Genomic DNA, 27,949 nt, shown 5'->3' with positions numbered 1-27,949 from the left:
CGCAAAGCCTTCTCCAGTACATCCCAAAGATTCTCAACAGGGTTCAGGTTTGGACTCTGTGGTGGCCAATCCATGTGTGAAAATGATGTCCTATGCTCCCCAAACCAATCTTACACAATTTGAGCCCAATAAATCCATGCCATCAGGGAAGAAAATATCAGTTGATGCAATAACCTGCTCATTCAGTATTTTCCGGTAGTCAGCTGACCTCATTCTTTGGACACATAGTGTTTCTGAACTTAGACCTGACCAACAGCAGCAACCCTAGATCATAGACTTCCCCCACAGGCTTGTACAGTAGCACAATAGGCTGCATCACTTCATCTGTCTCCTTATCCTGATGCACCCAACACTCTGGAACAGGATGAATCTGGACTCACCAGACCAATTCAATTTAATCCAACTTTATTTATACAGCACCACTTCACAACAATGTCACCTCAGGGCACTTTACATACAAATCAGTTCAAGCCAATTCATAATAAATAACAATAATGACGTTTTGCTTTTAACCCAATAAAAATTGGGTTAAGAATTTAAGGGAGTTCATCCTGATATTGGAGGAACTGAAGTTTGTTCTCTTTACATTAAAAGATTCAGTTTTAATCCACAAATGAGAGATTTGGTTCTATGGCGTCCCAACAGATGTTCCTGCTCTTGTGCATATTTCTATTTAATGTATACCATATCATTATGCAGCACAAGGAAAGAAAATGGTAATAAGCTTCTCTCCGTGATGCAAGTACCTTTAACCATGCATTTCCTTTATAAAAACAGTCAACAGAAATAGTATAAAAATAAATTCCCAAATTTAATCTAGGACAAGATGCTGTTAGGTCAAGTTCTGCTCAATCGCAATCCATCATGGCTGCTGAGGAAGCTGTAGCAGTTTATAAACTCAAAGAAAAGTATTGAGTTTTCTCATGTAAAGTGCTACCATAGGGCTTACAGTAAAACTGCCATGATTTCAAATTCACATGTTTTTTTTGGGGGGGTTTTTTTATTTTGCATCAAAAATAATCTGATGCAATTGGGCTGCAAAAGCAAAGACTGGTTAAGGGTGTCAATCATTCAGGTTGTTTGTTCTGACTGCCAGTATTCATGTGTCAGAGTTTCAGGCCGCTGAGATTTGCAGCGTTTGCTTATAAGGGTCATTTTACTAAAGTGGTATTGATCATGAAGAGCGGGGATGATTCAGCTATCTGCTTCTGAAGTTGTAGCCTCATGCATCATGTAACAGTATGCTGCGTATGCAAGTGTGCACATGAGAGTAACTGGATCTTTATATCGGTCTTTAAAAGTATACTTTTACTTGTCCTGTGAGGATGTAAGTGTGTGTATTCCCTTAATCACATCTGCAGTGATGAGATCTTGTACTATTAATATAGTGGAAATGTAAATCATATTATGAGACTGACCTTGGTCTAGCAGACAAAATGTCAGTCCCCAGTGACATGAATGATTGATTTTGTGTGTGTTTGTATGTGTGTGTGTGTGTGTGTGGGTGTGTGTGTGTGTGTGTGTGTGGGTGTGTGAATAATTTGTCTAAAGTTTGGTTTAAGGTAACCTAATGTTCAGATATGTAAGTAAGTCAGCATTAAATCCTCCAAATTGATGGTAACACAAAAGTGGATGTGTGAGTATGTTAGTTGATATAGTGTGTATGGGCCTAGACCTCTGCATCAGAGCGATGAAGATGAGTCATAGCCTGAGCGGCAGATGCACTCCCATCCCCATACTCTATGCTACAAATCTGTCGACTCAGTGTGTGTGTTTGCACGTCTATCAAAGGGAATTTATTCAGAGCCAAAGACACTGACAGAATGATGGAAATACTGCCACAGTGACAAAACTACTAAAGCGACATGATTGTAGCCTTGAGGGCTGGTTGTAAATGACATGTACATCAGTACAACACTGAAATTCAGATTTTTCTTTTACCGTTTCATTCCCCACCACATCTCCTCCTCTGTTAACTTTGTCCACACACATTTAACCTGTCCCTCCCTCTGGGTGCTGGCAATTATTTAACACAGGCTCTAAGTAAATCTGCCATTTCAAGGTGTGATAGCTTAATGCTGAGGATGGTTGAGGCGGTAGAATTGCAGTCATACATTTTTATGGGTTTAGCTTTTTGGTTAATTTTATTTATTTTATTTTTTTTATTTTATTTTTTTTTATTTTTTATTTTTTTTCCTAAGACTTTAAACACTTTGACCCTTTAGATGTTACTGGGAAATATTTTGTAAAGGACATGATATAGATGATATAGACCAGTTATTATTATTCATTATTATTAGTAGTAGTAGTAGTAGTATTAACAGCAACAATAATAACAGGATCTATCTATCTATTTGTATTTGTTTATGGCACAATAAACACTTAATTACTCAATTTTCCTTCCTTCCATCCATCCATCCATCCATCCATCCATCCATCCATCCATCCATCCATCCATCCATCCATCCTGTCTCTACTTCTTCAAGCTCCCCCTGGGGAATACCAATGCGTTCACAAGCTAGTCAAGCGATAGCGTCCTGTTTAATGTTAAACAGCTAAAAAATAAGCAAGATATGTCCCAACTTTCTGTACTGAGGGAGGTAAAGGTGTTTTTTATGATCGGAGCTTGTGAATAAACAAAGGTGAAAAAAAGGTGCAAACATCCGTTCAATCTATGTAATAAAGCAAAAATATAGTAAATGTGTGAGCATGCTGTTTTCACACATGCTCTGCAGTCCTGAAACCCTTCAGATATCTAGATGAGCACTGGCATGTGAGAATGCAAACATCCACAATATTTACTCTGCAGAGATTTTCCACACATGCCTCTTATAAAATATCCAGACTATCAGCTGGTCAGACAATGTATAGTGAGTATGTGTGTTAGTGAAGATTTGTCCTCTCTGCTGATCTAAATGCTGCTTTATGCTCAGCACCTAATAATTGGGGCGACATACAGATGCATGCAGCACTCATATTAACACAATAAGGGGCCCCGTGTTATTCTTTGGGTTGTAAAGAAAAATCTTGACATAATTTCTTTTACATAATTTCTGCACCTCCTCCCACATCTCCAGCTGGAAAATCACATTTTCAGCATAAAGTCTCCCATTCTGATGTTCTTATGTGGCAAAAGTGTTTAGAGTTATTCCTGATTTTGGAATCTCAGTGTTCATATGTGGAAATACTTCACATCAAAACGATCTCCACCCATCTATCTTCTTTCCTGCCCCTGAAACCCTCAGTTGTGCTCTCATCACATTCAGATTTGACTACTGCAACAGCATCACGTATGGTTCATCACATTAAGTTTTGGTTCATCACATAAAGTTTTAAACAAGCTGCTGCTCGAACTTCTCACTCACACCCACTTTTGTGACCACATCACCTCTGTGCTCCACAGACTCCACTGGCCTCCAGTTTTACAACGTATTCAATTTCTCCTCTCATCACGCCCCTCGGTAACCTGATTCCCTCCTACCTGGTTGACCTTCGTCACAACCATATACCAGTCTGCTCTGCTTTTCTGGTGCTTTCTTCTTTCCATTCCACTGAGCTCAAATCAGTTATACCACTGACCATTTTTAAAGCCTGTCACACTGAAGTTTGATCAATTTCCTCCCTTCAAGACAGCCTGTCAGTGTCAGCCTTTTGTGTTGTGACCTTTGCATTTAGAGCCATACAACATCCTGACTGATTAAAATGCTGATGAATCCTGATGTTAGATTAGGTTGTAATTGCAGAGTGGCTTTTGTCTCTTATCTGTCTCCAAGCGTTGTATCTCTGATGAACAATCTTATCACCTCTGTAATCTCAGTGTGCCTTTAAACAGAGATGGATGTTCTGTGTGTCAGTGTAAGTTTGTACAAGTGTGGAAAAAAATGACATCATACTGTCCTCCATGGCTATCAGTTTTAGGTGGACTTTAGACAGAGAGTCCTGATCCATGCCAGTCTGGATCCAGTATCCGGGTTTTCTCCAGCTGCTGTGTCAGAGTGGGGGTGGGACTGCACTGCAGAGAAAGAGGGAGGGATAGAGGGAGGTAGAAAAACACAGAAAGGGAGAGATGCTTGTTAGTGTGGTGCTGCGTTCAAAGATCCAAATAACTGAGCGAAAAACCGCATTAAAGAATAGGAGAGGAAGGTTTGCTACACAAACTGTTTCCAGACACAGCTCCACATAGGTAACTACATTTCTGTGCTTGTCTGTGTGTCTTCATTTAGTCATTTTATAATTTGATTGTTGATGTTTTTGGCCTTATATGTCAATGTATTAAGTATATACAGATATATGTGTTTTAAATGATTTGTTGTTTTAATATTTAGCACTTGGGTCAACATTTTTGTGTTAAAAAGGCTCTGTAAGTAAATTGGATTGGATTCATTTGTGCTGGTGTATCTGTATGTATGCCAGTGCTTCTGCAGGTGAGTGAGTCATTTGACAGTAAGCTGCACATTTAAGTTGCAGCTAAGGTAGGAGGTGTATCCTTTTATCATCATACATTAAGTTGCATTTTCACATGTTTACATTTTCAAGGAAATTTACCCGCTAGGTTGAATGGATTGCAGTGAGACCCTTAGTATGTGTGTACATGTATACTAAGACATCACAAAGTATGATGTTTATTGTTTTTCTTGTTCTCCTTGTTACTCTGTCTCTGTTATGTCTTTCTTAGCTTTGTATATGTGCAACTGACCATTCTGATCACTGAGGACGTAAGAGATAATGCTGATGGATTCTCCTGTGTGCGTGTTGAGTGTGGGTGAATGTTGCAACCACAAGTTTATTTGCTATCACTCTTGGGGCCCGTTCACACCAGCCTTGTTTATTCAAATCCTCGTCCATTTGCTCGGAAAGTCCACTTCATTTGGGGTATTGTGATTCAAATCAAAGAAGCAGACTTAGTCTGACTACAAACTCAGGTCTCGGTCTGATTGCAACGGAACAAATACAGGAAGAGGACTACAAAACAAAGTGCATTGTGGGTTCAGCACAAAGCATCATTGGTAAACACAACTAAAACATACGCGCGTGGGGGGATAGGCGACTATGGACGGGAAAATAGCATGCGGTCAGAAGTGGAAGAACTTTGTAAAAATTCTGATAGAATTCTGATCAACCCAAGATGTAGGTCTAGATTTAGCTGTTATGTACTAGAAATTGAAGTTGATCTGCATTAATGATGAATGAGTTTTCTTCTTCAATGTGTGACTCATCTTCTCCTTCAATAATTCTTGGTGCAGCGGCGCCTCTGGTGGAGAGTGGAACACATTGTTTAAAGCTTGGATTTGTTTGAGAAGTGTAGTGTGAACACAGTCTCCGGAGGAATATTGAACCATCCAACTGAACCGAGTCCCCAGTTGAACAGAGTCTAGCGGCTATTCTGGTGGGAATGCACCCTCAGTTTTACAGTTCCAGTTTACTTTCCAGTAGTTTTTGTAATTTTTTCCATCATACCTTCTTGCTTTACACATCTTAGCCACAACAATTCAACACTGTTTTATAGTTTTTTGTGTTAACACTTCCGCTGTAGATCTGGTTTTGCAGTGGTGACTTTCAGTCTGATGACTGGTGAGTTGATTTACAGCCCTCTTCAAATGTCAGTTTCCTTGGATAAGACAGTGAACCCCTGTATTGACCCGAATAAGAATGGCTGTTTGAGTCTGCATTTACATGAGAGGATCAGTCAGAAAAAAAACTTCAAAGTTTTATGTAGATTTGTTAGTCTTAACTTATATTGTAAGTTTTCGGTATCTAAAAATCTGCTCAATGCACAAAGATAATGCAGTTGGAGGTCCATTAACTCCTGCATGTACATCTCAAATAGACTCAAATTGGGCTAGGTCCTGCACACAAACTCCAGGTCATTCACATTTTTTAGTCAAAACAGAAGAGTCTTATCAACTGTACACATATAAATTAATAGAGCTCCATAGGTTGCATTGATTTATGTCATTTTCAATTTCACATCATGTCAGTAAATGTGGATGAAAAGGCTCCAGTTAAAAACTGGTGTGGCTAGGAAGCATTACCAGTCTTTCTCATAAAAATCTGATTCTGTAACTGCAGCACGATCTGACAAAATCACCATGAAAGTCACATAAAAAGATGTCTGTGCTCTGAATAAAAAAAGTTAAAAACTGTAGAAGGTCTTGAACTTCAGTTAAAGACTGGATTATGCTGTCATGCATGTGTAGTGGGACAAGGACTGTGGTTGAGAAAAGTGGGCAGATTTAACCAATAATCGGAGCTTGACTCAGCTTTCAAACTTTGCATTGAGGTACAAAAAAGCGCCTTTTTCCAGTTGTATTTTTTCATTCCTACGGCCTTTTTACTTGTCTGCTTGTTTCTTTCTCTATCAGGCCCTCACTGTGGTATAGCTTCCATGACCAGCAGCCAGAAGCTATGTGTGAGTGTTTGTGTGTGTGTGAATGGTACAAATTTGTCTTTCTAGAACACAGGGTGTGGTGGATGGACTCACATTGATATTCTTTTCATGCATCATACTTTCATTACCAACCATCCACCACCCCTCTCTTCTATTCCTTTTTGTTGCTATAGAAACTGTGTTTGATCTCCTCTCTTGGAACCCTCCTTGTCACCCCATTTCTTTGACACACACCCATTTACACACACACACACATGTCCTTTTACCCTGTCTTTTCTCATCTTTTCCTCTCATCTCTCTCTCACCTTTCCACTCAACAGTGATTCCTCTTGGACCAGCAGCCACACCCACCCTCTCAGCGAGTTCTGCAGTTCTCCTCCCCCTCTCTCCTTTATTCATCCAACTTATGCAGCCCCCATCTCCTCCATAAAAAACACACATACGCCCCAACCACCCATTCTCTTTATTCTAGCAATGTCTTTTTGAATTATTCATGTTTCGTCGGCACGCCGAAGAGACATAATCGGGGTTTGCAGTCCTCCGATCAAAATGCTGTCCTTGCTGCCGTCTGGGCAGCGTTTGTGTTTGTTTTGTTGAAGTAGATTAGCAGAGAGGTATATATGGTACACCTTATCAAAGGATTTATACATCTTACATAATGATACTTTTTTTTGGTGCATAGTAGATTTGATTATTGCAGGCTCAAGCCAAATGGATTAGTCTCCTTATTTTCCTAATTATGATTAGTGTGTGTGGCAAAGGGCTGTTGGTTTCTGTATTTGCCCATGTTTTATTGATTAGTCTGGAAACCTCTTAAGACGCCACCAGGACTTCTAATAAAAGGGACTACAAACCATTAGGTCAGTTTGTAGTACTGCCTCTGAGTGGGTTAAATTACTTGTTTATGTTCATGTATTTGTGTTTTAAGTACTGGGAATTGACTAAATATTAATACAACAATGTTAGGATCTAGTCAAATGAGTTAATATATTGTATTTTACTCCTGTATATTCAGTTTTGTGCAATTTTTTTTTGTATGAATGTGTAGCTGCAGTACTTACTGACAAAGTCTTATGAACACCAAAGCTTCACTGCTTTTTAAAGGTAGTATTTTTGAATGCCAAAATCATTAAGTTGCATTAAATAATGCAGATATTTATATAGCCTCATTGTGTCTAGCTCTTGTGTTAAATAGGTATGATGCCATTAAAACTCCAGCCGCTTTTTATCAGTGACAACTGGTCTTATAAAATGTGTGACATTTGCAAACATTATGTTTATTTTTTTTTAAACCCACTGCTTTATACAGAATCCTTGTCAGCTATTTGCTCTGTGCATTGAATATGCCGTTGTATGCAAAGCAGCCTGTTGTAATCCCAGCAGAGAGCCTATTAGTATTCACACATGGGCATCTGCAGCAATCAACACATGTTCCTGCATACAGGGGAGACACTCAGGCACATATTCTGCACTCACAGGACTGCTGTAATCAGTAATCTGCTCGCTTTGCTTACTGTAATGCCGTTAGCACTCGTTTCCTTCCTTTGTATTCTTTGTCTGTCTCGCCAGCTCAGTTGTGCAACCCACACAAATGCAAATTCATGCACATGGACACCATCTATGCTGTTTTCAAGATGTGTCTGGTAGAATATTGTCTTTGCTGATGTAGAGTGACCTATGGTTCAGCTTAAATAGACATGAAAACTATGTGTTGTGTCAGATCTGGACTCCGGAATCCATATCAGGTGTAGGTAAAAACATTCACACAAATACAGTGTAGAGTATTTTATACACAAACACAGTATAAATGTCTGTAGGAGATTTGGTCACATGATGAATGTCAAGACTATTTCTGGCAGCACAATCAATAGTGTACCAACACACACACATGCTTGTATTGGACTCATCAAAATGGACTGAATAGAAAGAATTACATTATAAACCATCTCCAGATACTCAGAATCCCATCATCCAACATAACAGGATTCATTTAATAAGAACACGCACTCACATACATACACATAACACTCACATTAGTTATCTCTCGTTTGTTTTCTCTGCTGTACTCCCCAAACATTTGATTCTGGGTGTGGCACAGTCATGTAAAAATTCAAATCTTGCTCTGTCCACAGACAAACACAATTTTGGTGGTTCTGGGGGGGGTCAGGATTGAGGAGGGATGGATTGAAATATTAACTTATAGGTGAAGGGGATGTTTTTTTTTTTATTGTTATAATTTAGTTTTCTACCTGCAGTTCGTGTTCTGTCACATCTTTAAGGTAATGTGTATGTGTAAGTGTGTGTATGTTCTTGTAATACCTGTGTTGTCCAGACAAGCTCATAAGGTCATGCTTTGTGTACTTATTTTCATGTTGTTGACATAAAACAGGCCCCCAAGTAAATGAGTCAGTATTAATTAGGGTTATGCATGTAGTGTTTTTTGTGGGCAATTCTCCTGTGTGTTACTTTGTTTTCTTTGGTTTGTTGTGTTTTTTCTGTTGTTGTTTTTTTTGTTTGTTTCTTTGTTTTATTTTGTTTTGGGTTATTTATTTTTTTTTTTTTTTTTTTTTTGGTTGTTGTTTTTTTTTTTTTTTTTTTAATTTTTGTGACCTTGAGACCTTCATTGGTTTAAACACACATCCTCTTGGAACCAGTTGTCCTTGTTAGATCCGAAGTCAGCTGTATGCAGTCTGTGTTTGGGTTAGTTTGGGTTAAGTTGTTCTGAATAATGGCAAATCAGTGCAATACACTCACAAATGTAGCTTTGGAGTTTGGACCATATCAGCTTTGACAAAACAAACAACTTCTCAGTTTCAACTCAAATAACTCTCAAGGGAAAAAGAAATCAATATTTGTCAATTGTGGAAAATATACTTTGTGTGGCTTACAAACAGATCAAATAATCCACAGATTGACAGACACACAGGACTTGCTGGACTGCGTGAGTGAACCTCTTGCAGTTCAGACTGCTTTATGTATGAATGAGTGCTGAAGTCATTTTCATGAAGAGCTGCAAGGCAAATTGTTGCCTTTTAACAAGCACATTAAAACTTCTCAGATTGCCATGGCAATAAGTGGCTCTTACGTCATCTTCCCGTTTACAAGAATAAACGTTATTTCTATCTGATGCAACTAGAGCAGATAACAGGGTAAAGCTTACTCACAAAGCTACTTTTTCACCTTATGTCAGTCTTACATATGAGTCACACCAGAAGCAATGAGCAACAAAGAAGAGACATTTTGCTGCAGCAGTCTGGTCCGTCCAAAAATAAATTAGAATATGGGCTTGTATTTTTGCTATGTATAGAGTTGCCCCATGCCTATAATGGCTGTTTATAATAAGAGAGGACTTAAGACTCAAATTTTGCAGTTGCAGAATGTGTTATGAATCCCACATATTCTATTCTATTCTATTCTATTCTTTTCTATTCTATTCTATTCTAGTCTAGTCTAGTCTAGTCTAGTCTAGTCTAATCTAGTCTGTTCTAGTCTATTCTATTCTTAATGCTGTTGTGTGCATTTTAGATAAGTATTCATTTGTCCTCTTTAAATACAGATGAGTTGAACATAGAAAACTGGGTTCTCTGCACTCTTTCTCCCTGCCCTCCTTCCTTTCTCAAAATGTATCAAAATTATGGGCAAGGTTCCAAATAAGCTAATGTCATTACTGGTTTTACAGTCTCATTAAACAATAACAAGATGAGTCCATTACAGCAATCTAATGAGCTTGTCCCCTACTTCTGTATCTCTGCACAGAAACTGGACACATAGACCCACTCCTCATTGAGCGGTACAATACTCCAGGTTTCATCGGGTGTCTGTCGCGGGTACAGTTCAACGGAATTGCTCCCCTCAAGTCTGCATTGAGAACAGTCAGACAGGCTCAAGCCACACCAACAGCCGGTCAGCCTGACAGTCAGCCTGCAGCTGCCTTGCCTGTGTCATACCAGGGCAAATTGGTAGAATCCAACTGTGGAGCATCACCTCTCACCATCCCACCAATGTCTGCTGCAACAGATCCTTGGCATCTGGACAACACAGGTGGGTACTACCCCACACATCGTCCTATCTATCTATCTATCTATCTATCTATCTATCTATCTATCTATCTATCTATCTATCTATCTATCTATCTATCTATCTATCTATCTATCTATCTATCTATCTATCTATCTATCTATCTATCTATCTATCTATCTATCTATCTATCTATCTATCTATAATCCTGACATACATACTGTAGTTATATCCATCCACTGCATGTTACATATGAGTCAGTGAAATTAACACTGTTTGTACTCAGTAATGTATAATGAAAATAGTTTTGTTTAAAAAAGAAAAAGAAAGAAAAAAAAAACAGAAGTAGGGGGGCGTATGTTTTGGTTGGTACTGGCTTGTTAATCAGCAGATTTTGTATTCAGCTGTATGATTCATTAACTCCCATTAAGATCCATCTTCTTTTTCCTTTTTTCTCTCTCCATGTATTCCCTTCTCCACCAGATTTTAACTAAACAAGACTAAATCTTAACAGGAAAAAAATGGTTGTAAACGAAGATAACGGTAGAGCGTTCCTTACAAGACAACATTCCTTTCTCAGCATGTAATACGGAGTGACTTTCTTTCTTTAGAGCATTGCTATTCCAGTTTCTTTGTTTCAGTATCATTAGGAATTCTTATTAAGAGATGTTACCAGGGAGCAAAGTAGGTCAAAATGTGTGTTCCTGAGCTTATGACCTTGACTTTAGTGATTCATATTTTATCTAAAATCTGAGATTCAGAGAAGACAAACAAATCTGAAAATCACTCATCTTTGTCTTACTCATCCAAAAAAACAAAAAGGACAAACAGGTTATTCATTAGAGTCTAACTGGGAGCTCAAACATATTACACTAAATATTTCCTTATTTATTAACAGAGAAAAGAAACATTTCTTTTGTATAATGTAAAATGCATGCTTTGAAATATATTTGGAGGAAACACGATGGATAGCTAGAGACTGGTTTATAAAGAAACTTAACTAATGATTAAGTAGTTTGTTTCCTGGTAAATACTCATACTGTTGTATCATGTATGGTACAGTATTGTCAATCAGTCAAAGCAGAAGCTTTGCTCCATTTGCCTGACTATATTCTGTCTGTCATTATTCCACATTTTGGTCTACATTTAAACCTAGTTTATACCCCTGGAAGGGACATGACACTGGTTAGTAGACCCCATTTTGTGAAAGATGCCCCAGGTAGACAATGGACTTTAACCCACCCAGTGACTGTTCTTTTCCATGCCAAAACACTCATTTGTAAAAAACACAGACACACCAGCTCAAGGACAATTCTTACATTTAACAGAGGTGTGTTTAGCATTTCTGGTCTCATTCTGGCACCAGCCAGTCTTCTTCACATTCTTCCAACAGTGGCTGATGAATGTCCAACCACTGATTGATTCAATCCATTGATCTGGACTCCAGGTCCAAACTAACAGACGGCTCTCCACCATGCTTCCACACTGGATTATACTTTATCTTCCTCCAGATAGATCAGATCTGCAATTCATCCTGACCTTCCAACACTCCTCCTTTGTAACGATCACTGTCAGATTTCCCCTTTTTATCCTGTAGTTATTGCGTTTTCTGATCCTGATTCTGTTAGTGTATTTTCTACATTATACTCATGCACATGCAGACACCCATCAGACCATGATGAGTGTAAATACTCTTTTTGTCTGTCTTGCTGTTTTTATCTATCGTCACCCTTTAGTCTTCTTTCTGATTTGTACACATGCTTTTGTTCCCAGAAGGACCTTTTGTTATACAGTCAGCAAAGCATTTAGTAATAAAAACAAACTAAATGAAATAATGAAGAGTTTAGTTAGAAATAAACCCCTCCACTTATCACTTCAGGATGATTAGCAGTTGTGTGCTGTTTACATCTTTTTCTATGTATATATAGAGCTGGTAAAATAGAATATAAGGGCTATTTTCCTCCTTTGTTTGTAAATTGTTCTTTTCTTTTAGTTTAAACGTTCATTTTTATCATTATTGTAACAAGTTATGGATGAAAGTATTTCCTGTGAACTTTTCTTCTAAAAAACAAAAAAGACCAAGAGCTTTAACTTTATGCTGCTGTTGGCAGGCTCGGTACATGCTTCTGCTTTACTGGCCTTAAGATGTATTTTCATGTTTTATGATCAGCATAAATGACTGGAAATGTCGACATTGTTTTATTCTATTTACATGTACTTCTGTCTGTTCAGATACAGAGTTTCCCTTCAATGAGGAGAGAGTCATTCCTGATGGAGTTAACAGGGACTCCGCCATCATTGGAGGTACAAATTACATTCATCACCAAAGTGCAGTGTGTGACAAATGTTGAAAGATGTAGCCTCCGTACTAGCAATTATCTTTAAGATATTTATCCTATTTATCCTTTTTTCATACTTATTAATTGGGCTCTCCTCAACTGATACTTCCACATTTGTATGCATACATATGTCTGTAGTGATTACTGTGTAAGCAAACCAAAAAAATCATTTAATTGTTTTAGAGCTGCATTGAAGTTCTGGCCCAGTTTGGTTTGAGCATGGATGCAGCAGGCATTGAAGATGCTTCACAACACACTCAACATGATATCCATCTCCTCTCACAGGGATCATTGCAGTAGTGATCTTCACCATCTTGTGTACCCTGGTGTTCCTGATCCGCTACATGTTCCGTCACAAAGGCACCTACCACACCAATGAGGCCAAAGGCAGCGGGGAGTCGGCTGCAGAATCGGCAGATACGGCCATCATCGGCACCGACAACCCAGAAACCATCGACGAATCAAAAAAGGAGTGGTTCATCTAATAGCTAATGATGGAACTCTGTAAGAGGAAAGATTTTATGAGACCATCACTTATTACAGATGGAGGGAGTTTTATCAGAGGACCAATCACTGGAGAGAGTGAGTGAGAGAGAGAGAGAGAGAGAGAGAGAGAGAGAGAGAGAGAGAGGATTGGCTATTCAATAGGACAATAAACTTCTAATGAAGGTGAGACATGTACAGAAATATTTTTCTTTTTTTTTTTTTTTTTTTTTTTTTTTTTTTTATTTTATATGCAGAGTATTAAAAAAAAGAAAAAGAAAGGAGAGACACTTATTCAGTGGCGCACAGATATAACAGATTTTACATGTATATACTAACCAGCTTGTCTTTCTTTGTATCGTGCTTGGGAGTTTTCAGGAGTACTTTGAATACTGTATATGACCAATAATTACACTTACTGGGTTGTGTGATAGCAAAGATTTATTGCCAGTTCCTGTTGCATTTTGATTTTATATTTTAACAAAAATCTTATATAAAAAAATGATCAAAGCAACATGCCAAACCTTTTCTTTTTTAATTTTCCCAGTCTGTCAACATTCATAACATAGACATGGATGCCAAATTACAATATTTTGTGTTTCTACTCTTTTCTTTTCCTCAAAAGATTTATTTAGAGTCCAAACGCCAATAAGAAATGTCATATCTATATTACACTTATATGTCCATTATACTATATGTGTGTGATTTACAGAGTTTTATGTTTAAATCTGAAGACATTCGATTGTATGGGACACTCCTCTGTGTAGCAGGGCAGAGGGGGGTTTCTCAGAACATGATGGCAAATCATGACACTCGACAGCTGGTTTAGCTCATCACCACGGCAGCTTTCTTTGAATTCAGAGTGGGCGAAACCCAGAGCCTTTACTCATTGTGTCTGTTTGTTTTTGCCAAACACTTGAGTCTTATTTCCGTTTTTTTGCATGTAATGTTTGGCTTTAATTTTTGGAGTTTTTGTGTTTCATTTCATCTCCAACTGGCATGGTCAGAAAGTGCATGCATCCATGTGTGTGAACCATATATTCGACATGAGAAGTGTCAGAGGAAGCAGCTTGAGCAGTCACATAGATGCAATCGCACTACTTGGCTGAACAGTAAAACTGAAGTTTAATTGATGCTCTTTGCAATAAGTGGCCAGAAGCAGCATGAAACAATAAAAAACAAAGATCTGATTAACAGCTAGGACGAAGTTAACTTGATCATTGGCTAATGAATCCGCTGTGCCTTTGTCATGTTAAGCCATGTCGCCTTGCCCCACACTACTTAACTCCAGCTCGCCACAAAAAAACTTTGCTGCTGCAAGAAATCTTTTCAGGTCTTCTTTTGCTTCCTCTTTTTAAATGGTGCTTTTTAATTTCCAATAAATCCCTAACTAACTCAACTTGACCTTAAATTCAGAGTGCTTGGTTGCAAAAGAAACTAGAAAAAAATCCTGCAAATTGTTTTCAAATTATTAAACAGGTGGAATTTTCATTGAAAGCTGTGCAGATTTGAACAGCTGCACAGATGTGCAAGAGACCTGTACAAAAACATGAGGGGTTTCCACCTACAACACAAACATGCATGTTCGATAAAGCATGAGTCGAGATTGTTCCAAGACCGTTATGTTAAGAATGAGAAGGTGCAGGTTTGAGCTTTACTCTGTTGTCCCAACATGCATTCAAATGATACACAAGTTCTGTTTTCTGGCCATGTTTTTCCTCTGTTATCTTTACCCTTCACCTGTGTTACAGTTTAAACCAGCTGCCAAGTATGTAATTTTCTTGTGAGTTTGTTTTCTTTTCTTTTTATGTATGTCTGTTTGGTCAACTTCAGCTTTCACATGGGATCATTTTTGTTCATGATGATCATCATTATCATCACGGAGGTTGTGTGCAAACTGTGGATCATTTTATCAGAAACATAAGGGCAGCTGATGAGCTTAGCCTGCCTTACTGAGGCCTCAAAGAACCCTTTTTCTGTTCTCACATCACATCCCTTCAGGCAAATGAGTGAGCCTACTTTTCTTCTTTTTTTAAAACAATTGCATTAGTCAGGCTCCACATAAACGTGCGCACACACCCTTGAAATGTGGTTTTAACTTAACAGCAATGAAAATGGCTTATCAGCACCGGCAGACTAAACCATAACCCGTATGTTTTGCTTTCAGTTCTACTGAGTTCATTAAAGAGTGTTTGATCAATAAAAATGTCCCCTGTGTTTTTCATAACATATTTATATGCAGTATAATCTGAAGGAAAGGGGAACGTAACCATTCAGTGGCATGGCACTGCTTCTGTTTCTTGCTGGCATTCATTTACCCTATTTTAGACTGTCTAAACAAATAAATAAAAATAATTAAATAAAAATGCAGAAAGGGATTTTTTCACAACTGGATCACTGCTATAGCTATACTGGAACACTGGATCATTTGTAAGACAGTTGTTTTGTCTGCTTGTTTGTTTTAAACAAAATATTTTATTCCTTACTCGGTTTGTTACCTACTTAAAAAAAAATAAATAAATAAAAGCTTACTTCACAGAAAATTCAAACATTGTACCAGGTTACAGGCTGCTCTCTAGTGGGCACATGGTGCAGCTGCTGATGGATATTAAGAAAGACAGTTTCAACAGCTTTTCTTCTGATTCTAATTCTTTGCATCTCCCTATAAGAACAGCTGTGTGCTTCCACTCAGCGGTCAGATTAAATGAGCGTATACACATATTGCAGTAAAAAAAAAAAAATGTTTTTAATCGTCTCAGAAAAAACACAGGCCATGAACTTTAATCCTGACAATTCATCCACAAATACAACTGTTACGATTTAAAATAATGAGAACATTTTTAACGTATTGTTTTATATCAAATAAAAGGCAAAGACCGGAAATTGCAATTAAATCCCTAAACAGAATATTTACCTGAAATATATTTAGTGGTAAAACATGGATGACATGCATATTTGTTAAGATACCACAAATACAGAGGTGTATTTTGGAATTTAGACATGTGCTAACATTTATGTGACATTGCTGTCTTTTCCTGGGAGATTCATGATTATTTCAGCAGGACTGTCCCAGACTTCAACCTGCAGAATTACAAAAACATGACTTGACTGGTCTTTATGAAGAGGAGAATCAGAAAACAACCACTGACTGCAGCTGAAATCTTGTATTTCAGCTGAAATCATGTGTCCCTGTCATTAAACTCCAACAATTAATTTCCTCTTTCCTCAATAAAAGGAAGGGTAAACATGAAACCCAGTGGTGAAAATTATTCACTCAGCTCTTTTTAATCCTTTACATGCATCAAATGTTAGATCTGTTCATATTTTCTAGATGTGATTGAAATGAACTGAAAATTATTTATTTTCTCCACAAACCCCATTTCCAGGTTTTGTGAAAATACTCATCAATGACTCAGTGGACCAAAACTGTTGCAGGAATGTATAGCATGTAATTTTATACCTAATAGATAAAGAGGGACCATGTATGACTATATTCATGTGACCTATATGTTTTTCGCCACAAATGGAATTATTCACACACAGAAACATTGTTTTAATAGGTTTATTGGTTTTCAGTTCCTTTTAATATAAAGAAAAACAAAACTACAAAAGAAACCAGCAGTTTCAAAAGACACATCACTGTTGTTCCACTCTGATTACACTGGTAAATCATAAGTTGGAGAGAAGAAAGTCTGAAGCTTGAGCCATTGCTCTTAGGTATGCAGGAAATTTAGAGGAATTTTAGAGTTTAGAGGAAAATACGTGGGAGTGGCTGTCCCAGGTGCATGCTTTGTGATGCAACAAATGTCATAATGAGTGTGACGAGACTCGTCTGAGATGAAAGTCCTGGACTTCAGAAATGAGGAGATAAGAAATGGAAGTGTTTGGTGTGCAGGGAGGTCTTCAGGCATCGGGACACTCATCTATAAAAAGAAAAGTGCATATTAGGGCATTGGTGAATACAAAGTTTAAAATGTTCAGATTTCTGGGGATAACGTACCATTCTTTGGCAAGATAGCAACGTTGTCAGGGAGGATGCCGGTTTCCAGGGAGAACTGAGTGAATTTCTGCTGCAGGACTTCACTAATCTCGGGAGTGCGACCTGAGAAAACATGTAGGTTTTTTTAACCTTCACCAAATCCTCATTCAACTTGTGTTTTCCCTGCAGGTTAATACAATGCTAATAAAGAGAACTCACTGTAAAGTTTGTTGAGGGACTCAGAAACTCCTTCCTTTGTCTTGATGGTGTGAACCAGAGCGTAGTCATCGTACACAACATCAACAATGCGCATGTCGTTGTCATTGTTCCAAGCTGAGAAATGCACAGACAGTTACATTCTGAAATTCAGGCTTTTATGTCTCTAATGTGTGTGTCTGTATCTTAACTCACTCTGGCTGTGGAAGGTGAAGCGCCCGGGAGTGTCGGTTTTCTTGGCCAGGTGAGTCATTCTCCAGCAAGACCCATCAGCACTGAACAAGAAGCCCAGAGAAAGTAGCCATTTTTATCTTATATTGGGGGATGTTTTTAATTGAAAAAATGACTATATGTGGTTGACTTACTTTAGGTTGGTGTAAGACAGATCCATGTCTCCTCCTTCAGTTGGCACTATGATGGCAGTGCCTGTTTTCATGGAATCCTTGTGATTCACAAACCATTGAGCATTGGTAGCAAAGCCAACCATGTACCACTTGCCTGCCATCTAAAGAGAAAAAGGGGGGGTGAAGACAATTGTTCTCACTGAATTGATCACATGCAAAACATATTTCTGTTTTCCATACTCTCAAAGTAAGCTTTGCTGCAAGGTATTAAGCAATTGCTGATACTACTATCTCTTTTCTAAACGTCTCCTTGTGTCTTTGATTTAGAAAAGTTCTTTCTTTTTTACCTTCTCCAGGCTAAAGTCTTTTACAGGCACAACCTCTGCACATGCAGCAAGCACACATGTCAGGGTGGCCAGCATCCTCAGCAGTGTGATCCTCATGGCTTCTCTTCTTCTGAGTTTCTCTTGAAGGGAGATCAGGAGTGTCAGGAATATGTAGTGGGGCACTAGTTGGGGCTCCTTATATGCTGCTGAAGCATCTTCCTCCTCCTTCTTTCTCCTCCCCCTCCTCTTCCTCCTGTCTGTATTGTACAACTATCTGGCACTTTTCCTGTAGAATGTAAATCATTGCTCTTACACAACTGGCACGTTTTAACAGAGAAGGAAGAGGCAAGGAGGGAAGAATGGGACTCTTTAAACGCCCTTCCCCATTTGAGCCCCGACTCATCACAATTGCTCAGAGGATGACTGACCTTTCACAGCATCTGTCTGGTAAGAATGCAAGTCACAGAGCTTTCCAGAAACAAGAGATCAAATGGGCTCATGCAAATGTTTTTGTCCCTCAGAGAAAGAGAAAAATTCAGATCTCAGAGCTGATCCAATCCATGTAATTTAATCATATATATATATATATATATATATATATATATATATAGTTCAATTGAAAATCAACTGTTAAATTAATTTGTTCTTTATTTAAACATCATTGCCCCTAAACCACATTCTAACTACAGTATCTTGAATTTACCTGCTGCTGTAAATAAATGATGAAAATTAGATAATTAGAAATTGTAGAAATGTGCTGAATCATAGCTTCCTTTGTAAAGAGAATGAACAGGCACCCACTTGTAATGAGCTGGTTACATAACACACACACATACACAGGCACACACAGGAGTTGGGTGGAGTTAGGAGAAGTGGTACGGCACATTTGGTAACCAGATTTTATAACCAAAGTCTCTGAACCCCGTTGGGCATTCTGGGCTTTATTACATCCAGTACCAACTCACATTCTTTTATTTTGACCTCTCCCTCTCTCACTCACACACACACATAACAGAGGCATGCAGGCACAGACACTCTGACTGTTGAACCTAGTAATAAAAAAAAATCCAATAGTTGACAGTATACTGTTTTCACTCTTTTATTAATCATCATGAAGATTCACAGTTTTATGGTTGAGGCTCAGTTTTTCATCCAACTTCCTGACTGAGAGCTGCAGCTATACCTCTTCAACATGTGGGGACACAGTCTGTAAAACAAGAAGTTACACATAAAAATACGCAGGAGCTATGCAGATGTTCCCAGCAGGCAGGCAGTGGTTAGATAACACGTTGTTGACAAAGTTTCAGAAAACCGTTTATTTCGTAAGTTGTGTGAAGCACATGCACAGCCTGCAGAAGGAAACGTGTCTGGGAAACCTTGATTTGTTTTTTAAATATGTATGTATAGTATAAGTAGCTGTTCCTTCTGTTTGACATGAAGTGCCTTACAGTAATGTAACAAAGAAATAATAGGTAGCAAGAACAAAGTAAATAATATTAAGGCCTCTAAAGCCATGAAAAGGTTAAAAAAATGCTCATTGGATTACTAGAAAGTCCATTTAAACCCTTTATTAATTGCACACGAACTTCAGGAGAAATTCAGTAGATTCTGCAGCCTTTAACTCCACATTTATTGCACAAGCTTTGTGGAGCTTTGTTTGTGTGTCATTACAAAACTGGGGGTAGTGGCTATTTCCCTTCGTAATTTCACAATGGGAAAGATCTCAGACTCACCAGTTTCAGCACACATTCAGTAAAAATGGACCAAGCAAGTGAGAGAGGTCACAGAATTTTCTAATTCTTGGGCCTCATACACAGGCTATGAAGATACATATGACTGTTAGAAAACCTTTAGAAAGCGAATTTTGCATAATGTGGGACCTTTAAACACATCCTCAGTCACTAAACACTTTTGACACTGTGATATACTTGTGTTGCAAAACTGTTAAGACTGACAGCAAAATGTGACAGGTGGAACATGTACATCATCTCATCTACCACCTTTAACCTGAACTCGTAGATGAGGAAGAAGAAGCTAGACCAAGAACAATCCTCACTGATGAAATTTGGATAAACTTTGTTGTGTCCAGCCCAATCTGAGCAGATTCTCTATGGCCAGCATCATCAAGACATTCAGAGAAGAGAACAGAAAGTAGTTTCTTGCTGTACATTTGACATGCAGTATGTGTATACATATACAGCATGTAAATATATATATATATATATATAGTGGAAATAGTGGAAACAAAGTCCTCTAACAGAACAGACTGAACATGAACAAGCGTACAGGGTTGCCTTTTACCACAACTCTGCAGGAGTCAAAGATGTAACATACTGTAGTATGTGCAGGTAAGTGTAACCTCCACACACTGATGCTTCCAGTACAGTGCTATGCTCATAGACTTGCTGTTGCTGTAGGCTAGTAGTTACGGTGGCTACTTACAGTACTGTAAACTATAATGTATAATGTATATAATATACATACATAAATTAGAGTGAGTTTACTGTAAATACTATATTTAAGTCTTTCCATTTTTATAGAGAGTGTTTGAACCGGCCACACCCTGAACAAAGACATGATGATGGAGAGTGCATCTCAGTCACTTCGTGACAATGATTTTTGGCTTGATGTTGTTTTTGTCTTTGTTTTTTACACATCCTGGAAGTTGTGTGCTAAATTATTTCATGCAGTGTCTAACAAATTGTAATGGTAAAATTACATAAAGTCAGATTTTCTGTGTTTTGTTCTTTATTCTATAAGATTGATGTTGTGAGGAAAAGCTTCTGGTGCATTTATGAAATAGCGGGTGTTGTGTAACTTTCCATCTTGTCTGGTTTCATTGTCACTGCAGCTTAAATTGCACATTTTATAATAGACCTGTTTTTGCACGTCTCATGTGTGTGGGCTTTTCTCCTATGCAGATGGCCGTGTGGACTCAGTTTGAACCAGACTGAGACATCCTCACTTCTGCAAATAACACCCTCCCTCATTTCTTTAAGCAGAAACAATAAAGGTCAAGTTCTGTTATTCTGAGAATAACCTAACCTAACCCAAATCAGCAACATCACTGAAAATCAAGTAATGCTCTAAAGCAGGGGTGTTAAACTCCAGTACTCGAGGGCTGCTATCCTGCAGGTTTTTATTGTTTCCCTGCTACAAGAAAGCTGAATCAAATCAAATGGATCCAACAGCTTCCTGTTAATGTCTTCTTTATGGTCCATTAATTTCAATCAGGTGTGTCGGAGCAGGGAAGCAACTAAAGCTTTGACGCCGCTGTTTTAAAAAAAGTACATTTGAAAACTCCATCAAAGATAATGATGAGGAAATTTTTTTGCTGTTGTTTGTTTTGTTTTGTTTTGTTTTTTTGTTTTGTTTTGTTTGTTTTCCTCTCATTAGCTTGTTATAGATTTTGTTTGGTGCCAGACTAGATACCTAGATACTTGAATCCATGCAACTTTGAGCTAATCAAGACTGGAGACAATCCCCTTCCCTCATCTGACTCCTTGATCTCATCACCCTACTGTTATTATCCAATGTCTTTTGAACCCTTCAGTCTTGTTATCCTTTGTTTTAAAGTTACTTAGCCATGGCACAGATATGCAAACTGCATTCATTAATCACTGTTTTGTTTAAATGTTGTCCTTACTAAATGTTTTGATGCCCGCCAGTGTTCAGTGTTGTTCAACATGCTCACAGTTCATAAGAATATCATCAGACAAACCACAATATCAGACTATGAATTTTGACTGGGAAAGATTTTAAGCAGTCTAAAAAGTGCATTGTACTTATTGTTGTAACTGTCATGTAATTATTTTTGCAATTTATTTGCAAGGCTCATTGTTTTCCCTCTTTTTAGATTAGAGTGTTTTAATTAGTACAACGAGCTTACTGATTTTATGGTCCTCATCCACGTTGACACAGTGACCTGGAAGAAAAACAAAAAGTTAACAAACCCAGGCCACACATTTTGAATAATAGTGTGCCTTACAGTGATTACTTAGAAAGCACACTTTTACTGTTTGACATTAATGTAATGTGTTCTCAAGTGTACAGACATACTGTAAGTGGGAAATGAGGCAATATGACCCAGCCCCAAACCCTGCTTCCCAAGAAGCTCCTCAAACTTGATTAGCATTGACTCTTCAACTTTGTCAACAGACCTAGCTGCACATTAAAAAAAGAAAGAAAAAAATAAACCATAAAAGCCTTGTTCACACCAAAATGACTCAATGTTGCCAGCAGCACACATGGCAGTGGAACCTACAAAAGAGTTTCACTGTGATCTCGCCCCGTCTCTGGTAGAGCATGACAGCGTAGGAGGTGTAGTCTGTAGCCCCAATCACTATAGTAGTGTCCAGGTCAGGACTTGGTCCTGGTGGGAACATCAAAGAGCTGAATGTGCAAAGTGGGTTTTCCATGGTCAGTTAGAAGGATGCCAAAGGACAAGAACTGACCTTTAAGTGTTAGTCGACCTGAGGTTGAAGTTGGGTGGTAGATCTGAGATATCTCCCAACACTGATGATTTCTGAGGAAGGGAAGGGAAGGGAAGGGAAGGGAAGGGAAGGGAAGAGAAGAGAAGAGAAGAGAAGAGAAGAGAAGAGAAGAGAAGAGAAGAGAAGAGAAGAGAAGAGAAGAGAAGAGAAGAGACACATGATAAAATATTATAAACATGTTCTTTTTCTGTTTGGGCCAAAAAGGATTTAGTTCAACCAAAAACTTATAAAAAACATATGAAAGAAAAGCTTATGGATTTTACTGTTCTAGCTCCATCTTCCTGTTTTTGAGGACAAAGTCAGCCACGTGACATTGAAGCATGACATTATTAAGGAGTCAGCGAGATTTGCTCTGCTGACATATCAATTTACTGAAAAACCACAGTGAGAGATGCCCAGTGTGTGTAGAAACAGTCACACTTACTGTCGTGTTTTAGTAATAACAGACAGTTTTTCACCAGAGAGAGAGAGGATCAAGACAGTTGGTTCAATCTTGTATCCATGCTTCAGCAGGGCAGAACATTTGGTGGCAGTGTTGAGGAGGTACCATGTTCCCGTCATCTGCAACACATAAAATCAGGTAAATAGAGAAACATGGAAAAGGTGAGTTCTACATAATGCATTAATATCTTTAATGAGCATTGACTAAACTGAAAGTTTTCTTTTGTGCCCATAATGTTTGGGACTGAGATAAGGCCGACTTTTTTGTTATGCAGAGTTCTGTGATGACGTTATTCTCCTTAAGTCCAACACAAGCCATCCAGCCTCCACTTGATATGTAGATCTGTCACCATCTTGACCACCCACACCTTGAGGTAAATGGGTTGTCTGAGATGAAGGCGATATCTCCTCTTCGTGGTTAGATTTGTTTGACTCAAAGGGTGACATGATGTTTTGCAGGCTTCTCCGCATGATGAACAAACATTACCTTTTTAATGTGAAAATTCAAACAGATTTAACCTTTCATTCTTGCTTTGCTGTTCAGTTTCTTTACTATTTTGACATCAAACTTCTTGGATGAGCCAAAAATTGGTCAGTTTTTCAAAGAAAAAGTTACATGTATCTATAAAGAATATTGTGTGGCATATAATTACCCATGATTCATGGTAAGTCCTTCAAGGCTTAAAGTCAGCAAAGAAATAAACACACACTCCTGGATCAAATCCTCATGTTTACGCCTTTTTTTTTCATTTTATTTTACTGAAAATGCCTCTATTGCATAAAAGTAATATTGACACAGTTACACAAGAATATCCAGTGACAGCCTCCACAAAGATCCATAAAAACGCACACAGGTATATATGTGCTAGGAGCTTCAAATGACATAAAAAATATAACTTCAGATACTTCTGAATACTTTTCATTCAATTTTGTTTGTTTTCAAGTGACATTTTTGTTTGATTTCGACCAATTGTGACAGATTGGTGATAGAGACAATGTTAGTGTTCAAAGGTCAGGTATACTGAACAGTTTGCTGTGGTACAACTGAAAACCTGGACACAGTTCACCCTCCCATGCAATCAAATTTAGTTCTTCTCTTTACAGTACAGCCTTGTCATGTTTTTTTCCAGTACTGTCATCATTAACTTTGAATGGAACTTAAAGTGGTCACATTATGTCTAAGCAATTTTATTTTTTTAATAAACCCACACACAATACAACCCAGTTTCTCAAAGAAAGGGGGACATTTGATATATTGTCTTTACACATTTTTCCTTAAATATAGGCTTTAAATATTTTTCACATACTTGCATTCTATTTTTATTTATATTTATTTTTATAGAAAAGGACTGCTGTATCTTCTAATTTGCTCTCCAGTCTCTTACCTGATTGATGTCTATGTTTTGACCAGGTGGGGTCTTATCAACCGGTTCAACCTTTGCCTTTTCTTTAGGTTTTCTTTGAGGCTTTGGACGACTCTTGGCACCCCCTACAGCCTCAGTGGGACTCACGACACACACACAAATCAACACCGCCACTGACAGCATCAAACGACTTGTTCCAAACATTGTAGCAATGAGGATAATATGCTCAAAAATCCTTCTACCAGTCAAATCGCTCTGCTACCCTTGGTCTCAATTATCTATTTTCCAAATTCTTCCCTTATCTTTATTTTGGGTTTTCTGTCCAGTTGTGCTCCTTTCTGCTCTCCACTATTCCTTATCTGCTTTACTCAACTTACCACTCAATATCCCAGAGGATATGAAGGGCAGGAGACCAAGAGTGAGAAAGAGAGGATGGTCTGTTCAGCTAAATATTAACTTGGGTTACTGGTGAATCCATTCTGAAGTGCTGCAGCTGTGTTTCTAAACAGTAGGCAGTAATAACTTCTCATTAAATACTACTTTAAATGCTTATTAATTAAGAGAACAGACCAAAATGTGAATTTACTGACAAATGATCAGTTACATGTGCACAATTCCTCAGACAGATAAGTCAAATAAAGGAGTATACATGGCTCAAGGAAAAGAAAGAACAAGAAAAAACAGAAATGCACCTTTTTCACTTTGAATTTCTGCCAGTTTTTGTGTTTTTAGGGAAGAAAAAAAGTCCAAAAAAAGTGCTAGTGAAGACCTTTTTATGTGGCATTAATATTTTAATCACAACACAAAGACAGATGTCATTCACATTATATTCTAGTTATTGAAACATTTGTTCTCAACAAACATATGTAACATGTTCAGATTTTTCATTATACATCCTAGATTTCTCTCTGATGCACATATCCACTGTTTCTCAAAAAGAAACTGTGAACAGTTTACTAGCCTCTTTAGCTTAAAATGTTCAACCAGTAAGACTCTTTGTACTGCACACCATCTCTCACTTCCAAACATATTTATGTCAAAAGCATGGAATAAATGTTCTGGTTAAATACAAGAACTAGTTATTAACCAGTAGCTAAAGTGAGTGCATCACTTTTGCTCTTCTATGTCCGGTGCGTCATTTTCTCTGGGTTTGAATTTGAGGGCTACACTGTTGATGCAGAACCGCTGGCCTGTTGGATCTGGTCCATCATCAAACACATGGCCAAGGTGGGCATCACACTGTGTGACAATTACACACAGGCAAGAATCAATCACAAAACACATTTTAAATTCTAAACTCTACTCTTTTATCAAATATTAAACAAAAAATTATAAGAACTAGTACAAACTGGCTCCAAAACAACTCACATTTTTACAAAGAACCTCTGTGCCAGCACTGCCCAGGCTGTTGTCAGGGCGACGAATGACGGAGGCGTGGCTTTCATCGCGCCCCCAAGTCCCATGAGCCTCTTTGAAAGCTGGCCAGCCTGTCCCCGAGTCATACTTGGCCTCTGAACTGTGACGAGAGGAAGTGAGATTTCCATAATAAGTATCTATTCAACATTCCCGGAGAAAATGTTATCCTGTGATTTTGAGGGACTGCAATCCAGCCCATCAGAGCCGCTATCTAGATAATGTGGAGATCTGTGTAGAAGATACCTCTTTGATGGTTAGATATATATGGGATGAGAGAACTGCACAAAATAATACCAATCTGCAAATCTATAAGAAAATAATTGAGTTAATTAAGGGATTAATCAATAAAAGAATAAAGGTTGAATTAAGAAACTCGATAGCGATAATGATTCAGAAATAGCTCAAACAACACAGAAATCCAAAAAAGCTATTAAGATGTAACAAAAGCAAGAACAAAATAAAAAGACTAAATGCAATGTGAGAAAAATGAAGAAAAATAAATTATCTAAATATACTTACAAACTATATTATGAAGTTAGTAATAAAACATATTTGCATGCACTTAAAACTTATTATTTTCCATTTCCACTTTCCATATTTATTAAGTTATTGATTCATTATATTTCCTCTACATTTTATTTTCCTTTTAAATATTTACTCAAACACACACACACACACACACACACATTGCCCTTCTTTTATTCCACATATGTAAACTTTTACCTGAAGAGTGGAACATCACAGCAGACACAGTGGTACATCCCCACTTCATAATGGTTCAGGTAGATCCCGCTAAAAGGCTGAGGCAAAACACATCGTGAGGATCAGAACACAGCTCAGTGATTGTCATACCGGTTCTCTACTTTTAAACTTTTGTTTCTGTAGTTAATTGCCCTTTTTAATACATCCAGGCATTTCTCTTTATTATTGGACTTAAGTCACACTGGCCTGATTGAAGCTGACACATGTCAGCAGACTGTTGATCAAAGTCCACCAGAAACTTGGCTGTTAAATGTATGTCAGTCAGTTACATCAGATAAGTGCTGGCTGAAAACCACTATATATGTTCCATCTATCCAGGCTCTATGCTTCACTGACATTAGAGAAAACCATGAAAGTATTTCATATAACACACTCACCTCCTCCGTTCCTTTCTCTCTGGTCACTACATACTGCTCTGGAGTCAGTTTCTTGTGCCAGTCTGATGTCTTGTTATAACGTGTGAGGGACTGCAGGCCTGCACAAAGCATAGGATACAAATTTTTCCCATTCATAAAAGAAATGACAATACCAGGAGAGCAAAAAGCAAATCATCCATTGGTAAATCATTAAAAGTACATATTGGAAGAGTGGGGATAATCATTTTTCCCTAGAAAACATAGACTGCAGAGTTTTGAGGGAAATAGAGTAAATCTTGACTTTAGGTTTCAACACCTGTGTTTGAAAATAATATGGTAAACTGTGAGAGTAGATTTTTAAACATTTTAAAACACTGTGTAAATTTGACTTACTAAAATCCGAGATAATTCACCTCCAGTAGGCTATTGTTTACCTAAGTATAATAACACGATCATTATAGTGCCTGTAAAAGCCTATAAAGCCCCCAACATTCAAGATCAAGTGCAGCACTGCAGGGATTTTTCAGCCGCAGGACACCAATGAAAAGTTGGCTCAGTAGTAGGCTACCTTGAGATGTGGACACCGGGCGGGTAAACAGTGGGATCCTCTTCGGTATCGACGCTGATCTCACCGGCGCGTGTTGGGAAACGACAACGAGGAGACGGCCGACCAAACGAGACATGTTTGCTCCTGTGGTGTCAAATGTTGTCCAGAGTCAAGTGCAGCGCAGATAACAGCAGAGTCGAGCGCTCCCGCTGCAGCGGGATCGTTCATGCTGCTGCTAGTTCACACTGGTCCACCGGGTCAAAAATCACACTTCCAACTAAATAGGTCAAAGTGAGCAAAGCAACCGATCTTTTTATTATTATCTTTTTATTGCTAGAGGTGTGCAAAGAGCATTTTGTTATCAATACGGGGCTTCTCTGTGCTTTATTAGAAACAGCAGGTGAATTGAGGGAAGGATTAACATTGTGTAGATATTTTTACAGAGACATGACAGCTCCACACAACAGCTCCCAGAACA

General features: G+C 38.1%; 4 protein-coding genes across 5 annotated transcripts in view; 1 reads left to right on the top strand and 3 right to left on the bottom strand.

Annotated features, from left to right (window-relative positions):
• cntnap2a (contactin associated protein 2a) overlaps positions 1-15,474 on the top strand; it is a 383,333-nt gene extending 367,859 nt beyond the window's left edge. The window contains exons 24-26 of the mRNA XM_041967941.1: positions 10,145-10,429; positions 12,638-12,709; positions 13,030-15,474. Coding sequence (XP_041823875.1) covers positions 10,145-10,429; positions 12,638-12,709; positions 13,030-13,229 — 557 coding nt within the window. The 3' untranslated portion in view covers positions 13,230-15,474. The remainder of the gene's footprint in view (positions 1-10,144; positions 10,430-12,637; positions 12,710-13,029) is intronic.
• A 1,301-nt stretch (positions 15,475-16,775) lies between these two features.
• On the bottom strand, positions 16,776-18,274 carry LOC121628421 (lipocalin-like). 2 transcript variants are annotated; one of them, XM_041967436.1, is made up of 6 exons: positions 18,114-18,274; positions 17,788-17,927; positions 17,618-17,697; positions 17,426-17,539; positions 17,228-17,329; positions 16,776-17,150 (listed from the first exon to the last, which is right to left on the bottom strand). In XM_041967436.1, exons 1-6 carry the CDS (start codon positions 18,207-18,209, stop codon positions 17,131-17,133), a joined length of 552 nt encoding a protein of 183 aa, XP_041823370.1. In that variant the 5' UTR covers positions 18,210-18,274; the 3' UTR covers positions 16,776-17,130. The 2 variants fall into 2 exon arrangements, with proteins under 2 accessions (XP_041823370.1, XP_041823369.1); XM_041967435.1 differs by lacking the exon at positions 16,776-17,150 and having other exon boundaries at positions 17,205-17,329.
• Positions 18,275-19,177: 903 nt separating this feature from the next.
• On the bottom strand, positions 19,178-24,788 carry c8g (complement component 8, gamma polypeptide). The gene is made up of 7 exons (XM_041969051.1): positions 24,412-24,788; positions 23,010-23,146; positions 22,547-22,617; positions 22,357-22,464; positions 22,152-22,256; positions 21,982-22,017; positions 19,178-19,299 (listed from the first exon to the last, which is right to left on the bottom strand). Exons 1-7 carry the CDS (start codon positions 24,592-24,594, stop codon positions 19,280-19,282), a joined length of 660 nt encoding a protein of 219 aa, XP_041824985.1. The 5' UTR covers positions 24,595-24,788; the 3' UTR covers positions 19,178-19,279.
• A 360-nt stretch (positions 24,789-25,148) lies between these two features.
• On the bottom strand, positions 25,149-27,717 carry msrb2 (methionine sulfoxide reductase B2). The gene is made up of 5 exons (XM_041969052.1): positions 27,493-27,717; positions 26,946-27,043; positions 26,530-26,606; positions 25,759-25,906; positions 25,149-25,629 (listed from the first exon to the last, which is right to left on the bottom strand). Exons 1-5 carry the CDS (start codon positions 27,605-27,607, stop codon positions 25,498-25,500), a joined length of 570 nt encoding a protein of 189 aa, XP_041824986.1. The 5' UTR covers positions 27,608-27,717; the 3' UTR covers positions 25,149-25,497.
• Between the last annotated feature and the right edge of the window lie 232 nt (positions 27,718-27,949).

This window comes from Melanotaenia boesemani, chromosome 18, assembly GCF_017639745.1.
Source record: "Melanotaenia boesemani isolate fMelBoe1 chromosome 18, fMelBoe1.pri, whole genome shotgun sequence".
In the NCBI taxonomy this organism is placed as follows: Eukaryota; Metazoa; Chordata; class Actinopteri; order Atheriniformes; family Melanotaeniidae; genus Melanotaenia; species Melanotaenia boesemani.
Note: the sequence above shows the minus strand (reverse complement) of the source record. Positions and strands in the feature narration are given on the sequence as shown.